Below are 18,519 nucleotides of genomic sequence, written 5' to 3' on the forward strand. Positions count from 1 at the left end.
AATCTCATTCTCTCTCTTTCTAACTTTTTTCTTATTCTCTCTCTTTCTAACTTTTTTCTTAATTATACATTTTTATGTTTTCTACACAAAAAGGCATTCGTGTGTCCGAGAGTTTGTGGGGCAGATTTTCTCAAGGTTATTGCAAACTTTTAAGAAATATATAGTTTTTGGCAAAATTGGGCTCTTCTGTATCTTGAAGACACATTTGCCAACAACCTATTTGCATCTTTGATTTCAACAAGAGTGGGGGTATCTGTTGTCTATAAAACAATGTAGATTACTATATGCCTCAAAGAAATCTTTCTGCACTTCTATTTTTCTCTGTTTTTCCTCCACTTAAGTTCAACAACAATAATGTAAGATTATCGATTGAGGAAGGATTTAGTCATGTATATGGGCAGATTTTAAACAATTGGAGCTGCTGCTACTCCATTGTTAATTCAGATTTAACGCTCATTTCTTGGTCAAAACCAGAGGAGGACGTGGTAAAAATTATTAATGATGGAGCTCGATCAATGCAAGGCTCAGGTTTGGGGTTTATTGGCAGAAATAGCGATGGTACATTACTTTTCGTAGGCTGGAGCAATATTTCTGTAGATGACATTATCCAAATTGAGTTGCAAGCAATATTAGAAGCTATGAGATAGGCAAGAGCGAAGGAATTGAATCATATTCTAATTTCCTCTGATTCGTTATACTCAATTAAATGCATAAAGAATGAAATCGTTTCATCATGGAAATATGAGGAAATATTGTTGGAAATTGCAGAACAGAGCCAAAATTTTGTTAGTTGTTCGTTTGAATTTATGTGGAGAGAAACAAATCGAGCAGCGGATTATCTAGCGAAATTGGGTACTTATTCATATGGTTTTTTTGTTATTGAAGATATATGTAATGTTCCCCAAGAAGTTTTGACAATTGTTGAGGAAGACTTAATCTGTACCTACACTCGTTAGTAGTGTTTCAGGGTGGGGTCCCTTTAACCCCAACTTATCAATAAAAAAATAAAAAAAACAATAATGTAAGATAATCGAGATTAACATTAGGGTGGGTCCCGTTCTCAAAAAAATTTATAGTAAAAATCGTCTAATTTTGATTTAGAGGAACATGAAATATTTTTTTTTGTTCCTTTATACATTTTTGTTTTTTTAAATCGGTAAGCGGAGTTTTTTTAGGGAATCCACCTTTTTTATTAATCATTCATGAATATAATTACAAGTTAACTCGTTTAGAATGATTCTTCTCAACTCTTGAGGTATGTCATCTTCATTCTCAATTACAAAAAACAATTTCTCTCTGGCTCCTAATCGAGCTAAAAAATCTGCTGCTCTATTACTCTCTCTCCAAAAAAATTCAAAATTACCAATGGCCAGGAGTTGCCCAACCTTCTAATTGTCTCTACTTCTTCCAAGTACTTCCAAGAGACCTCTATTTGACCCTTAATAGATTTAATGGCATATAATGAGTTCGACGATAAAAGTACCTGATTAAAACCTTTTAATTTTGCATGCCCCATTGCTTCTTCTATAGCTTGAAGCTCTATGGATATTATATTGTCATCATCACAACCAGTCCAAGCAGCAAATTGAAGACTGCCCAAATGGTTTCTTCCCACAAAACCGAAGCCTCCACCAACCTCTGAAAGTGATCCGTCCATGTTAATCTTCACTATATCTTCGTCAGGACATTTCCAAAAGATGTAATTCATCTTCTTTGCAATGTGTTTCCCTACACAATCCTATCTTTGTAAGAAAGACCACGTATTGGAATTAATCTCTATCTCCACACCATTAAACACCTTTTTTAAATCATCCGCAATCAACTGAAAAATTGCTCTGTTGGCCTTGTCCACCCCTTTAAAAAGTCTTCTATTTCGTTCTCTCCAAACATGATAGATATGAGCACAAAATGCTAAATAAATCATATCCAAAATCACCTTGTTTGAAAAGCATCTTGATCAATAGTACTTCATCCAAGACCGAACCAAACCCCTGCTTGATGATCCCAAATCTCTTCAAAACATTACGCTATATCCATTTACTGTATTCACATTGAAAAGAGAGATTGTTTAAATGTTCAACTATAGTGAGTTTTTTCTGAATAGTCAGCCATGTTATAAAGGAACACCATGGCACTTTTCTACCATGCCAGACCACTCTCTTCCATTCTACTTTCCCTGTATCCTCATTTATAGTACTATATGCAGTTTTATATGAGAACTTTCCATTGGAACTTCTTCTCCAAGTACATTTATCTTCCATAGGAATTCTAGAAAGTGATTGTGCTGAAACTAGATGAATTACTTATTGCATTCTATCATTTAGTGGCATAGTTAACACCCACCTTCCATTATCCAAGAATTGGCTGATTGTTGCTTCCATTGTACTATCAAATTGATGAACAACTCGTGATCCAAATCTGGAAATTAATGACTGTCCTTCAATCCATGGATCTCCACATACACATGGTTCGACCATCCCCTACAAGCATATATAAGTTTTCCATCACACTTGTTCTTGCTTTCAAAATGTTTCTCCATGCCTAGGATGCATTCTGAGGAGCATTACAAGACCATATATCCATTTTACCCACTTATCTCTGCCTCCTCCAAGTCGCCCACACTCCTTTGTTCTCAGTGAGAGGCCAAAAAAGTTTCATCATTCCCACTTTGTTGCTTTCCCTAAGGTGGCAAATACCAAGACCTCCACAATCGAAAGGAGTACAGACTTTTGACCACTTCATAAAAAGTATATATCGCTTTAGAGAAGGACCCCTCCACAAAAAATTATTGAGCAATTTTTCTATTTTCTTTAGTACACTAAAAGGAAGGCTAAAAGAAGCCCACCAATAAATTTAGAAACTTGAAAGAACAGACTTTATAAGCTCTAACCGATCGGCAAAGGAAATAAAATGGGATTTCCAACCATCTACTCTTTTATGAATTTTATCAATTAATGGTTGACACATTGAATGTGTTAAAGAAGTAGAGAACAATGGCAATCCAAGATACCTGATTGGAAAAGCACCTTCCTTAAAACCCAAAGTATCTAAAACAGACTTTGTATGGCTACATGTTTTGCTGAAAATTAATTGACTTTTCCCTTCATTAACAAACAACCCAGAGATCAACCCAAAGTTCGAAAGAACATCCCCAAAAGATTCTACTGATTGTAACTCATTCAAAGAGAAAAAATGTACATCATCTACAAAAATTAAATGATAAATACTTGGGACACCAAAAATACTCAAAAACTTAATAAGATGAGATTGAGCTTTATGTTCAATGAGACATGAGAAGGCTTCCATAACAAGAGTAAACCAATAAGGACATAGAGGATCTCCTTGTCACAATCCACGTTCACTAGGGAAATAGCCAAAGGAGGATTCATTTAAAATCATAGTAAAAGAAGCCGATGAAAAATACTCCATGACTAACCTCACCCAAGACTCAGGAAGACCAAATTTGAGGAGAAGACCATTAAGAAAAGACCAACTAACACAGCCATAAGATTTCATAATGTCAATCTTAGCACAGAAAAATTGTTGCTATAGGAGTGTGAAAATTATGAATTCCATGGGAAAGAAGAATATTATCTTGAATTTTCCTGCCTTTAATTGAAGCCGATTGAAAAGGACTGACAATACTAGATAAGCATTTAGAGAGCCTATTAGAAAGGATTTTTGAAATGTTCTTATATAGGAAATTACACAGGGCTATCGGTCTGAATTTATCCTTATTTCATTGAAGCACAAAATAAATTTGCAAACAAACACTTATCGTTAGGGTTACACAAAACACAGGAGCAAAGTAGCAACAACTTGAAAAAAAATCTATGGGTTTGTTTGATAGCGGGAAAAATCTGAAAGAAAATCAATTTCCTCATAAAAAATTGATTTGCCCAAAATCACGAGAAATTGAATTTATTCCCACTGGTCTTTCCCAACAATCAAATACACTTATTATTAAAGTTCTGCAACTAACAAATAAATAAAACAAAACACTAGATGACAATCTTAACATTCATCATAACCATCCTAAAAAAAGAATCAAAGCTTCAACGTCAAGTCAAGCTCCTCTTCCTCCTTCTGATGAGTTTCCAAATGACTACCTCCCGAAGGATGATCACCAACATCAGCATCTATCATATTCACCGCAGCATTAGAAACTGTAGCACCCGTCATAACCCCTGCCACACGAGCCATAGCACCACCATCATTGAACCGAAGCACTTGTGTCCCATGCAAGCCCCTATTGCCTCCACGATAGTCAATAATAGGTTGTGGGTTAATGCCTGGTATCGTCCACCCACCATGACCATAGCGAGCCCTAGCTAGAGACCATGGGTAATATGGCTTATGTATCGTTGACTGCACCTGAACTCCAAGAGGTCTACTAAGCGATCCATGAAGAGGAATACTGTGCATACTAGAATATGTGTGTGGGTATCTGTAGGCTTGCCCATGAGCCATTATACGCTGCTCTTGTGCTCTTCTCTCTAAGTTTCGCTCGCGTTTATGAGCAATTTGATGCCCTCCCAAAGCTTTTGGATTAGAGAATTTCTTCGTACAAAACTTACAATTAAAGACATTAGGTTCTATCACTGTTGCCGGTGCTTCTGCTTCCATGGCCAAAGTTAGATTGTGAGTTTGAAAGAGAGAAAGTTTATTATTTATTGACGCGAAATCAATTCTGTATCTTTCAAGTATAGAAGGAAATCCAGCTGTGTAATTACATGGCCTCATATTTGACTATTTGATTAGGACCATTTATGCAAGAAGGATATAAGAATATAAATGAAAGCTATGTACATTAACTGCTGCAGCTGGTACTTGAACTTTCCTTTTTTTCACATGAATTTAGACATCCTTGATTATACCCCTTGTGTTTTAACACTGATGACTTAGTCTTGACCCTGGTCTTCTTTAAGAGACTAATAAGGTGACCTAAATTCCCACCATTTTCAAGCTTTTTCTAAAAGAAAAAAAAAAAAAATACATTTTTTCCCCCAAAAATCATTAAACTTTCAGTTGTAGGGCTCAGCGGTAGTTGCAGATGATGGGTTTTTTAGAAGTATAATAATGGGTTTTAGACAATATGTTGACCACAAGGTAGAATATAATGGATTATAGACGAGGTCGAATAGGTACAGAAATTGCACAATGGGATGAAGATTTTGTAGAATTGAAGAAAGGTTTTGGGAAGAAAAATCAAGGTTGGCTATATGTTGAAGATAAGGGTAATTAGATAATTTTCTATTATTCTATTATAGTAAACACAAGGTGAAAAAGACCCATATTCGATGGTTCAAGGCCGTCAAATTTCATAAAATTCGAGAGAACAAGGCGTCAAAATTTTCATTGTCGATTTTTTATTTGATGGACGGAATACGTCGAATTAATAGATGATGAAAGAAATTCGACCTCCCTAAGCCATGGATTCTAGTGAACATAAAAATTTTCAACGGCCCCAGGCCGTCGAAATTCTGTTTCTAAAATTCATGGGCCTTGTCCCATCGAATTTTCCATTTTTCACGAATTGAATCCAAAAGACAAAGTCTATATCACCAGTTATGAAACAATAAGTATCTCATATAGTTACCAAAAGTTGAAGGGGTATGTTATATGAGGGAAGGGAAGTCCTGAAAGGCACCATCTATCTAATAGAACTTCTTATGTTAGCAAATCTGACTATAACAAAACCGCAGTGTTGGATTGTGGCTAAGCTGTCTGAATAGTGTGACATTAAATGTCATTTGGAGCTGAATTTACCATCCAAGCCAGCCGTCCAAATAGGTTTATCCTCATGCAAACGTTTTGGAATTGGATGAGTTTTAACAGGCTGAAATACATCTTGCATTCTGTCATTATATGGAGGTTTTAGGTTCCATTCATCATTATCAATGAAGCCACGGGTCTTTCCACATAAGAGTGTTATAGCCTTTACCCAGAAAGATTCTGATATTTTTCATTGCTTCGTCTCTAGCCTTGATAATTCCTCTCCATGCACATGCGCAGTTTGAAAAAGTTGAGTATACCTAATACCACCTGAACAATAGCAAATTATCATCCAATTCACCCAAAGAGAATTAATTTCCAGCAATTCCCAAAAAAGGTCCATCAACCCTATTTTATTTAAATACTTTACTCTTCGAATGCCTAAGCCGCCAAAATCAATAGGGGTACACGGTTTGACCCAATTAATTGGATAATAGTGATGGTTCATTGTAGGGCCACTCCAAAGAAAATTGTTCAATAGTGATAAATTTTCTTAAAAACACTTAGAGGAAGATTGCAACATCCTGATCAATATATTTGAAAGGAGCTTAGCACCGATTTAATGAGCAAAAGCTGATTTAAGGAGCTGCAGCCCAAATTTAGAAATCAGAAGCCCCAATAAGGAAGTGGGACTGTGATTTTGACAAATGTGATTTTGAATTCCAATGGAGAGAAGCAAACAGGGCAGCTGATTTTCTAGCTAAATTGGGGGTTGTTTCGGATGGTTTTTTTATAATTCAGGATAATTCCAGTATTCCTCAAGATCTTCTAAAAATTGTAGAAGAAGATTCATCTCGTATCTATACTCGCTAGAAGTGTTTCTTTTTTAGGGAGGGGTCCCCTTAACCCCAGTTTATCAATAAATAAAAAATAAAAATAAAAAATAAGGAAGCGGCAATGGATTCTCGTGGAATTTCACGCTCGAACGATGCTGACTTGGTCCTCATGGTAGAAGCTATGTAATCTGGGTTAGGGTTTTTGGAGAAAATAGAAACCCTAATTTTCTTACCTTTGTTTCAATGTACTTCTTTTGGGAGAGAATTTTTGGTTAAGATTAGGTTTTATTTTCTATAATTTTATTTTTCTATAATCAGAGAAAGGCTTTGTACAAATTGATTAAAGATTCAAGGTATATCATAAATTCAAGTTCCTATTATTTTTACTTACCTACTTTAATTTTTATATTTTATTAATTTGCGATGACTCGTAGCTAATCCCTCAATTAGAGAGGATGATGAAATCGAATAGTAAGATGAATTTGTTATTATTGCATCTATTTACAACACTTAGTTTTAATGTTTAATTGTTTCACCAAGGAATAAAACTTAGTGATAAATTAGCCCTAACAATGATAATCCACTTAGATACATTCAATATGGATTATGCATAACATGGGTATGATTATTAGAGTTTATTTACTCGATAAAATATTCCTTAAAGATTCAAATAATCATAGATTCTAAAAGTAATATTTTTTATCCATGTGCATTTGATTGTAAATTGGATCGAGAAAAAATCAAGAATTAATTTGGTGTTTTAATTATAATATCAGGAGTGCACTGCAATCAGGAGGTCAGAACAAAGATCCAGTCAAAAGATGAGATCCAAAGCTTTCCAAAACACTATGATGTAGTGGATTCTCAATGTGGCGTAGTCCACCTCGGTTGGATTGTCCTAGAACTTCTCCTATTTGCTTCAAAAGTGAAATTATACGCAAGAGTGATGACAACTATATTTGAATCATTCGAGTAGGGACTTCACATAATAGTAAGTGAAGGAGTCCTAACTACAATGTTTTCTCATATACTTCATGCCATATCTTTCAACTCAAGGAGCTCACACCAAGCTCTTGTGGTTGAAGGCAAAAAAGGATAAACTCAAATAATGTTTTATGTGCTAATCCTAGGTTATTCTAATCATTAATGGATGTTTTATCTTTGTTTACCTAGTGTAATTTGTCTTCTATTGCTATAATTTCCAACAACATATTACTCTCCATCTTGTTTCACAAAAATACAAAAATAGGTTTGAACTATAACATTAGATTAACTTTATTTCTTGCTAACTTGATAACATCCCCATTTCTCTTGGGTTCGGTCCCTTACTTGCTACAAGCTAAGGAGAGTATAAATAATTAATTTATGTAATCTAGTGATCAGAATTTTGGCATTATTGCCGGGGGAAAGGTGTAATTGTTCTAAGTTGGTTGAAGTTAATTTTTCTTTTTTTCTCATTTTTGTTTATGTTTTCTATCGATCCAAAATTTTTTTAGAAAATCAAAAAAATTTGTGTTCGTTGCAATCAGGGAAACAAACTAAGATCTGTGTGAAAATTTCAAGCACAAATTCCAAGATTTCAATGTGACGTAATGCACTATTTATTACGCCACATTGAGTCTGGAGAGTTGAGTTTTCAGATTTTGACAGAACTCTTGTTTTTACTTCTAGATTGTAGTGGTACGTTCAATTTTTGTTTTTTCATTTCTATTTTGTTCAATTTTTAACATTCTATTTCTTTTATAGGTTGGAGATTTTTTGGACAAGAAGATCAAGTTATATCCATTAAATCCAAGATTCATTCCATCTTACTGAATTTTTCTTTAATTTTATTAGGTTTCTTTTCTGTTTTAAATCTATTTATATTAGGAACGTTGTAAAATTTTCATTATTTTATTAATTATCCAAGAATGTTTGGATTGTAATAGACTAGGGAAGGACGATGGTTGGACGATACTATCACAGTTCCTTAGGTTCGCATACCAAAATTGGAGTTGGTGGCCTAAGTCGACTAAACTCATTTTAACTTCGTCTAGCACGAGAGGTAAATTCGAAACACCCATGCCTCTCATTTCTAGTGGGTTACTCCTTGTCTTTGTTTGTTAGTTTTTTACTTTGCACAAACTTGGATTAGTTAATTAGGTTTAGTAAAGAGTACCCCTCTTCTAGGGATGGCACCATAAGATAAAGAGTTGAGGTCATTACCAATTCCTTGCTCAAATTAGGAGAATCAATTCACTAGTCATCCCATCAAACTAATTAAAATCAATTAGACTTGACTATAGGTCCCACGAGCTCAATAGGAGTAATTCTCTTCAAGTTGTGCCGATTGAGCTTCTTGATCATATTTGACATCTAGTAAGATCTTGCCATTTTAAGGGGATAGACTCAATTTATTTGAGAAATGAAAGTGATTTAAGAGTGCCTTTGCTTATGCATTGGGCGTCACTTTCGATCTGGCATTCGAATGATCTAAATTTGATTTTATAGAACCGAGTTGAAAAGCTAATTGTGAAATTTCTAACCAATTAGGAACTGTCTAGAGTTACGCAACCTATCTTAGTCCAGTCTTTTCTTTCGTGATTGTTTGAAATACCATGTGAATTGCATGCTTTGTAGACGATCTAAGAGTAACACATTAAAACCATTTAATCTTGAGATCGAGCGTACCATCAGTAGAATTCATAAGAGACCTTCATTAAATATGATGGGTGATCAAGATCAAGCGTACCATCAGTAGAATTCATAAGAGATCCTCATTAAATATGATGGGTGATCGAGATCGAATTCTTTACTCCTGAAAGATCGGACTAGTTCTACCCAATGGATTTAAAAATAATATATCACCTCATAGACATTTTATTAAACCAATTAACTCGATTGACTTGTATATTGATCTAAAAGATCGACTTACCAATTGGTCTAATGGGTTGGAAAACAATTGGCCAACACAACTTGTCAATTACATTTATTGGGTTAGACTAATGTTGCGACTCAATTTGAGCAGTGTGGATTGGTCCACCCAATTAAAGAAGGGCAACCTAGGAGCACTCATGGTAGATTCGAGTCGTGGCCTAATGGGACGGCACCTAAATTCTAAGCTCATTATATGATTGAGATTAGGTTAGGATAAAGCTTAGGTTACTTCAGGTTGAAATACTGATATACTATCCTAGTTTTACCTGGTCAAGCAGTACGTGGTGCTCTAATTTGATATACCCGAAGGTACTGTACTGAAGTTGTAACGTTCACGAGCGTCCCCTATGTCTTGAAAGATCAGGTTAGCTTGGATCCAACTATGGGGTTTATAAAGACATGTCATAATGCAAATATGAATATGCATGATATTGAGAGTGTACGAAGGGACAAAGTATGCTAGGAGCATTTTCGTACATTCAATCATCAAACCAATCAAAAGAAATAAACAATCGATTACATTCAATCACATACCAATCATAGAAATGACAAGATCTAGCCTAATCTAAGAGTCTCTTTGAGTCAACTCAGTTGACTCAAGTGAATAGTCAGCCTAAGGATAGTCTTGGATCAGGTCAAGTTTACTCATAAAATCTCCAATGGAGTTGCCAGTGAAATCACCTCGACTCTTTTGAAAAAATAGTTTAAAGCAGTACGATTGGTAAAATGGAGATTTTTTGAAAAATGGGAATCCCCATGTAGTTTAGGTCTAGGAATCACAAATAACTCCAAATAAATCTGAATTGGTTCACGGATAAGAGAAATAAATAAAGAGTCAGATTATGAGTTTCAGAAGGTGTTAGCCACCGAACCCGTTTAATCAAGATAATCGATTTTTACTAAAATCCAAAACCATCCTATGGTCAACATATAAAGACTACAAGTCAAGCTAGGGTCCAATCATCATCAATCGATATCAAATTTGCCAAACGAATCTTATGGTTAAAATTCTTCAGTTATTACATATTTTCTCGAATTTCGTGCAAAAAAAGGAAAAACTTATGAAAAAGCCTGAATCTAATCCCATATTTTAGAATTCACATTGTAATATTTACAAATCATTCGAAATAGAAACTCATGAAAATCCTCCAAATAGGAAAATTATAAATACAAAACTACTAGGTTGGCAACTTATAAAGTTTCTAAGTAAGAAATTTGAAATTTCCTAAATTAGAATTTGAAGAATCTATGATGAATTCCTATGTTAGAAGTTTATAAAAATCAATTCTCCAAAATAGAAAGTTCTGGAAAAAAAATATAAAATTTCGAATTAGAATATCCAAAATTTCCATGAACATGAAATTTTTAAATATGAAAATGTAAAATCTTTTATATTAGGAAATTACTAAAATATAAAATTTCTAAGTTAGAAATTTATAAATATATGTTTTACCAAAATAGAAAATTATGCAATTTCCATATTAGAAAGTTTCAAATATGAATTTTTCGAAACAAAACTTTGGCTCACAAATTTTTCGAAAAGGAAAATTTGAGTAAGAAATTCCAACAATTTACAAATATAACTTTTCAAAAGAAGAATTTTATGAATATGGAATCCCAAATTAGAAAATCATGAATTTACAACAAATCACCAAGTTGAAAATTTACAAAATAACAATAAAAAAGTTTACGTTATCATGCTTATCAAATTGGAGATTGACAAATATCAATGCATATAAAATTTCCAAATTTGAAGAAAAAATCTACATCCATCCAATTCTTAAATTAATCAAATGGGCATGCATACATAACTTTGAATTTTTTCACAACAATTTTTTTTTTTTTTATTGATAAGCTGGGTTTTAAGGGACCCCTCCCTAAAAAGAAACACTTCTAACGAGTGTAGATACAAGATGAATCTTCTTCTACAATTCTTATAAGATCTTGAGGAATATTGGAACTATCCTGAATTATAAAAAAACCATTCGAAACAACCCCCAATTTAGCTAGATAATCCGCTGCCCTGTTTGCTTCTCTCCATTGGAATTCAAAATCACATTCGTCAAACTCTCGGCCTTGATTTGTGATTTCCATTAGCGTCTCTACATACTTCCATGACGGACTAAACTCTCCCTTTATGCACTTGATAGAATACATCGAATCTGATGAGATCAGAACCCGTTTGAACTCCCTCATTCGTGCAAACTGCATCGCTTCCAATATTGCTTGAAGTTCGATCTGGATGATATCCTCTTCCTCACTATTACTCCAGCCAATGAATTGGATTACCCCCTCTGTATCTCTTCCAATGAAGCCAAAACCAGCACCTTGTATTGATAACGACCCATCTGTATTAATTTTCAGCACATTAGTCACTGGAGGTATCCACGTTAGATTTTGAATTAATCTTGGAATCAATGAAAATCCACATGACCAGTTCTTCAACACTTGCAACGTCACCTCTGTATTAATGTTCACAACGATCATCCCATCAAACCGATGCCTCACTACCTCTTCTACTTTTTTTAGAATCACTTCCTTTGGAACATATATTTCAGCAAATAGCCGTTGATTTCTCTCTTTCCAACAAAGATAAATAACTGCACAGAACATTACATACAACATCTGAGAAATCTGTTTTTCCTGGAATTGGACGCTTTTGAGTACCTGCATTTCCTCTTCAATTGTACCCATTCCAACTCTTGTAATTCCAAACTTTTGCAAACATTTATTCCAAATCCATTTGGTGTAAGGACATTCAAAGAAAATATGATCATTCATCTCTTGATTATTACAACACAAGACACACCTTGAAATCCATTTAAATCCCCTTTTGTTAATATTTTCCACAGTCAATAATTTCCTTTGAATCGCTAACCAAGCAATAAAGGAAAACCTTGGAATGCCCTTCTTACTCCAAATGATCTTCCTCCATCCCACTGATTCCTGACCTTCTTCTAACACATCATAAGCTGATTTCGTAGTAAATAGACCATTTGATGTAAGTCTCCAGATTACTCTATCTTTTAACAACATCTTAGGAACTCGTATAGCTGAAATAATATTCATAATTTCTTCCATACGATCATTATATGGTCTAGGAAACACCCATCTATTCTCCACAATGAAATCTCGAATCATTGCATTCTTATGACTATCGAATTGATTAATAATTCGGTTTCCAAATCTAGAAATAATACTCCCTTCCTGTAGCCAAGGGTCTCTCCATATTTTAGTGCCTTCACCATCCCCAATCAAGAATCGAACATGCTTCCTCACAAATTCTCTTTCCTTCAAAATACCTCTCCATGCCCAAGAAGCACTATTTGGAGGTTGGCATCCCCAAACATCAGCCTCACCCACATATCTTGCTCTCATCCATTCCGCCCAAAGAGAATTATTTTCCAACAAACGCCAAAATAATTTAGCCCTGCCAATTTTATTGATATCCCTAAGTCGTCGAATGCCAATGCCTCCCTTATCAAAGGATTTACAAATTTTTCCCCAACTAATAGGATGAATAGAACGACCAAGAGAAGAACCACTCCACAAGAAATTATTAAGGATATTTTCAATTTTTTTTAAGACACTTATCGGAATATTGAAAGACGCCGACCAATATAATTGGAAACTAGATAAGACCGATTTAATGAGCTCTAATCTCCCCGCATAAGATAACAATTTTGATTTCCACCCCTCCACCCTTTTTGAAACTTTATCAATCAAAGGTTGACAAAGAGAATGAGTTAATCTTGAAGAGAATAAAGGAAGACCCAAATATTTAATAGGAAAATTCCCCTTCAAAAAACCAAGAATCATCAGAATATGATTTTGATTTTTACATGATGCACTGAAAAAGACTTGACTCTTTGTATCATTTACTTGAAGACCTGAAACATTGTAGAAGAGATTCAGGGTATCTCGAATAGATGACGCTGAAGAGACATCATTATTTGCAAAAATAAGAATATCATCTGCAAATACCAAATGTGACACTCCGGGAACACCTGAAATATTAGGAATACTCAATTGATGTGAAGAAAATTTTTTGAGTTAGAATGCAAGAAAATGCTTCCATAACTATTGTAAACAAATAAGGAGAGAGAGGGTCTCCTTGTCGCAATCCTCTTTCACTTTTAAAAAATCCATGGGACGACCCATTGATTAGAACTGAAAACCTAGGTGTGGAAACACATTCCATAACTCGATCAACCCAAATAATAGGACACTCTAATTGAATGAGAATTGATTTCAAAAATTCCCAATTAACACAATCATAGGCTTTTCTAATATCTATTTTTGCACAAAAGGATTGCTGAGAGTTAGACCTATGATAATTGTGCACCATTTCATGAGCAAGGAGAATGTTATCCTGGATTTTTCTACCCTTAACAAAAGCTGATTGATTAGGAGAAATTATCTGGGGAAGACAAATTGCTAATCTATTAGCTAACAATTTGGAAATGATTTTATAAATGAAATTGCAAAGGGCAATGGGTCTAAATTTTTCAAGGCGATTGGCATTCTCTTCCTTAGGGATCAAACAAATTAACGTTGCATTGATCTCCTTTAGCAACTTCCCTTTCTTGAAAAAATCCATCACCGCCTCACATACATCTTCACCAACAACATCCCAAAAATTGATAAAGAACTCAACTCCAAAACCGTCCGGACCTGGTGATTTATTTATCGGGGAATCAAAAATAACAGATTTTATCTCCTCCTTACTAATAGGTCTTGATAAAATATGCACGTGATCCTCAGAAAATTTAGAATTAAAAGGCACCGTAAAACTTACAGAATTGTTCGTATTACTGAACATTGAAGAATAATATTGTGTTGCCCAAGCTCCAATTTGATCTTCATCTTTAAGCAGAATTCCTTGATTTGTTTCCAACTCCATTATTCCATTTCGTGCAATGTTTGTCGCCACTGAAGAATAAAAAAATTTGGTATTTCTGTCCCCCTCTCTAAGCCACTGAACCCTTGACTTTTGCCTGAACAATTGTTCTTCAATATCTAGTTCCTCATTATAAGCCCTCAAAGCTTCCACCTCCCGGTTTTGCAATGAACTCTCCATTGGTTGTTTCTGAATCATTTGTTGTACTTGGTACAATTTCTCCTTTGCCCTCTCTTTTCGACCATGAATATTACCAAAATAATTTTTATTCCATTCTCTTATTGCATATTTAACCATCCGAAGCTTCCTGGTGAGTTTAAACATAGGAGTTCCCCTTATATCTTGATTCCAAGAATCAAAAATCATTTCTTTCAACCCTGGTTTTCCAATCCACAACGCAAAAAATTTAAATACTTTGGGACCCCCCTTAGAATTATTTGGAAACACCAATTTTAATGGGGAGTGATCTGAAACACCACAAGGCAAATAGCTCAATCTCATCTGGGGAAATTTAACCAACCATGACAAATTGATTAATGCCCTATCCAATCTGCATAAAATTCGTCTCTCACCAACCGATTTATTTGTCCATGAGAACCAATCATCATTGGTCCTCAAATCTTGTAGACCAACCAAATTTATAAAATTATTAAATTCTTGCAATGCTCGGCCCGAAGCAGGTCTACCCCCCACCTTTTCTTCTTGAAATCTAATTGTGTTGAAGTCACCCAAAATAATCCATGGCTCCTGAGTATAAAGCAGACTAAGATCAGTCCACAACACTCTTCTATCACTCTCAAAATTCCCAGCATAAACAAACGCCATATAGCTCACAAAACCATCCCTCAAGCGAGTTACTCTGCAATGAATGACTTGATTTGATTCAAATAATTTTTGAACAAAGAAGCACAATGGATTCCATCCCACCCAAAGTCTACCATAATAGTGGGAAGCATAATTATCAATGAACTTCCATGATCTGCTCAACCGTTTCTGAAATTTCAAAGCATCTACCTCCTGAACTTTAGTTTCACATAGACCCATCAACTCAATTTTCTCATCTCTAATGAAGTCACTAATGGCCTTCCTCTTCCGAGCATAATTTAGCCCTCTAACATTCCACATTCCAATAGACATTATAACAATTTAATTGGATTTCCCTCGATAGGGATGGACCTTGACCGTGTAGATCTATTGACAACTTCAACCACTTGCTTCTTCCTTGTATTCTTCATGCTCTGTTTTTTCCCAGATAAGATATTGTTTCTACTACCAACCTCATAATCATCCTTCTGTAAATCTGTCAAGCCATTAGTGCTATCATCTGCCGACAGAATCTGATCAGCATGTTGATTTTCTTCTTTATCCCGCAGTACTTGGAAAGCATTAGTAATCTTCATTGGTTGCACATTTAAAATTACCTCGAGATTGGAGTCAATATTTGGATTCTCCTCAGCCTGGTTCACTCCAAATGGACTAACCGATCCAGATTTTCTGGAGTTTGAGTTTGACCCACCACGTCTGTTAGCAACAATCCACCCATCTTTCGTTGGAGTAAATTCAGGCACGTATGCCGTATCCTTAACTACTACATCCGATTCTCCCTCAACAAACGACCCAGATTTTGAATTTGAATTTAACTTTCCTATTTTTTCGTTTTCAGAATTTTCCACGTCAGCTTCTTCTTCCCCATTGATCTCCGCCCTACCTGCACCTGCTATCTCACTGCTTGCACCTGCTATCTCACTATCTGCACATTCTCCCTCCTCCAGAACCTGTGTCGTTCTTTCATCCACTCCATTCTCCTCCAGACCACCATCAGGTTCATCCACCTGCTTTGCAGCCCAAACTGAGATCAATCTTGCAGGGATCCTTTTCTTTACTTTCGGGCATTGATCATTACCATGAGCAAACGTTTCACACACTTTACAAGGTTTAGGCTTCCATTCATAAGTAATCATTCAACAACATACGTATTTGTTAAGGAATGTATCATCACATGGAATAATCTACAACTTATCACAAATTTATCATAAAAATCATATGGGACAATCATTCCTAATCTCAAAAGTTAGGTCATCACAAACTCACCACATAAATCAAAAGAAGCATGAGATGGTGATGTCATTGCAATAAAAAAACAAATATATATATATATATATATATTGAGTCATAAGTCATACAAATCCAATTCGAGCACACTGATCGTAACATTTTAACAAAAAAAATCTCCTAATCCTATTAACATGCAAAAATAAAAATAAATAAATAAAAGAAATGCATAACAAAATTCTCCAAATCCTATAAATATAAAAAAAAATAATAATAATAATAAATAAATAAAAAAGATGCATCTCCCATATGGTGAGTTGTTTGAAATACGATAAAACATTACATAGTCGCAAATACGAAAAAAAATCTTTTTCATAATAAACTCTATGATGATCATGATGTCAAAAATTAACGTGAGATGTCAATGTAGGGGTAGATTTAACTATAGGAACACGTGAAAATAGAAAAAAAAAAACAACGAAATTCCCATGAAAAATAATGAGAGAAAGAAGAGAACCAAAATAAAATAAACTTACCTATAAGATAAGATAGCAGTGAGTTGATTCCTTTAGGTACTACCCAAAGACTTGTGAATATTCGTTTCTGTAGAGACGTGAGAGAGGAGGGTAGAGTGAAGGGCATTCTTATAGGTGTTGTAGTAGTGAGTTGAAGAGACCCGACAGAGAGAGATGACTGTAGCAGTGAGTTGAAGTGATTGGACAAAGAAAGATGGTTGTGGCAGTGACTTGAAGAGACTGGGCAGAGAGAGGGGCGTTGTGTTGGGCAGAGAGAGGAGAAGAAACGTGCTGGGGTAGAGATAGGAGAAGAGGACAAAGAAAAGTATAGTGGGGGCGTTGGGGATGTGTTCTAATGGTGCAACAAGGACATGAGGGAGATAAGGTGCAGAAGGGACGTTGGGGAGATGTTCTAATGGTGTTGTCATGGTGAAGAAGAAGAGGTGCAGCATGTGAGGGAGATGAAAATAGCAAGGGGCTATGTTGCAGGGACGTGGGGAGATGTGAGGTAGAGAGGGGGAGCTGTGTTGCAGGGATGGAAGAAAATTCAGCAGAGATAGTAGCTTTTCTAATTCATTGGAGAAGAGCGTCTTTTATAGAAATTGAGTTTCTATTTTGAGTTCTCTTTTGAAAATTATTATTATTTTTTTCATTTTTTTCTTTTTACATGTTTTTGCTTTGATTTCCTTTTAGGAGAATAAGGGTAGGGATCCCGTGCGACTCACATCTCAATACTCCTCCATCTCCTCCATCAATTAGTCAATTTAATTTAATCTTTGATTGGTTGGTTAATTTTTGTTTGATTAGTTGATTGAATTTTTAATTTTTATTTTATTGGTTCATAAATTTTGATTTAAAATTTTAATTTGATTTTGAATTTCAATTTGATTTTAATTGGTCAATTAATTTTTAATTTGGATTTTTAGTTTAATTTTGATGAAATTTTAATCGGTTGATTCATTTTTAATCTTGAATTTTAATTGTTTCATTTTTAATTTGAGTTTGATTTTTAATTTTAATTGTTTCATTTTTAATTGGAGTTTGATTTTTCCATTATTTCATTTTTCTTTTATGCTTTCCTAAGAATCAGGGTCTCTAGGTCAAAGTTGGACATTGAGAGGCATTTCGGTCATTTTTGTGATTTTTCATAAATTTATCTGTTTTTGTTGATTTGGGTCCTGTTAGACGCTAAATCACATTCTGAATACAATAGAGGTACTTTCAAGATTTTTTGGAGGTCCAAAATTCATGAGGGGTATTTTCGTCATTTTGTTGATTTTTGCATATTTTACAAATTTTGGCGTGAGGTTTCCCCCAATCCCAACATGATTATTTCTAAGTTTTAAGGTTACATTTTCCTAGCATAGTAAAGTCTCTAAGTTATTAAACTGTGTAGCGAACCTAAGCGTACGTATTTGTTAAATCGGGTGTAAGGTGTAGTGATCCTAGGTGTGTATAAATTCCTATGTTGAGCAGTAGCGAGTAAGGGAGATGGAAGGACTAGAAATGAAAATATTGGAGACAGTACTTATAAGCCTTCAAATTCTTTATGCTCATCATTAGGAATTCACAACAACTAGGTGAC

At 34.8% G+C, this 18,519-nt stretch overlaps 1 protein-coding gene across 2 annotated transcripts; it reads right to left on the reverse strand.

The window, feature by feature from the left end:
• Positions 1–3,734: 3,734 nt before the first annotated feature.
• On the reverse strand, positions 3,735–17,183 carry LOC147386807 (zinc finger protein 3-like). Of its 2 annotated transcripts, none has more exons than XM_086424338.1 (2): positions 16,956–17,183; positions 3,735–4,616 (listed from the first exon to the last, which is right to left on the reverse strand). In XM_086424338.1, exons 1-2 carry the CDS (start codon positions 17,059–17,061, stop codon positions 4,048–4,050), a joined length of 675 nt encoding a protein of 224 aa, XP_086280464.1. In that variant the 5' UTR covers positions 17,062–17,183; the 3' UTR covers positions 3,735–4,047. The 2 variants fall into 2 exon arrangements, with proteins under 2 accessions (XP_086280464.1, XP_086280463.1); XM_086424337.1 differs by having other exon boundaries at positions 3,735–6,045.
• Between the last annotated feature and the right edge of the window lie 1,336 nt (positions 17,184–18,519).

The sequence above is a fragment of the Akebia trifoliata genome, chromosome 14, assembly GCF_017979445.1.
Source record: "Akebia trifoliata isolate Shusen 1 chromosome 14, ASM1797944v1, whole genome shotgun sequence".
Classification (NCBI taxonomy): Eukaryota; Viridiplantae; Streptophyta; class Magnoliopsida; order Ranunculales; family Lardizabalaceae; genus Akebia; species Akebia trifoliata.

Bases quoted from the DNA above. Each gene is read 5' to 3' on its own strand.
- LOC147386807 (XM_086424337.1), bottom strand. From the start codon at position 4,743: ATGAGGCCATGTAATTACACAGCTGGATTTCCTTCTATACTTGAAAGA.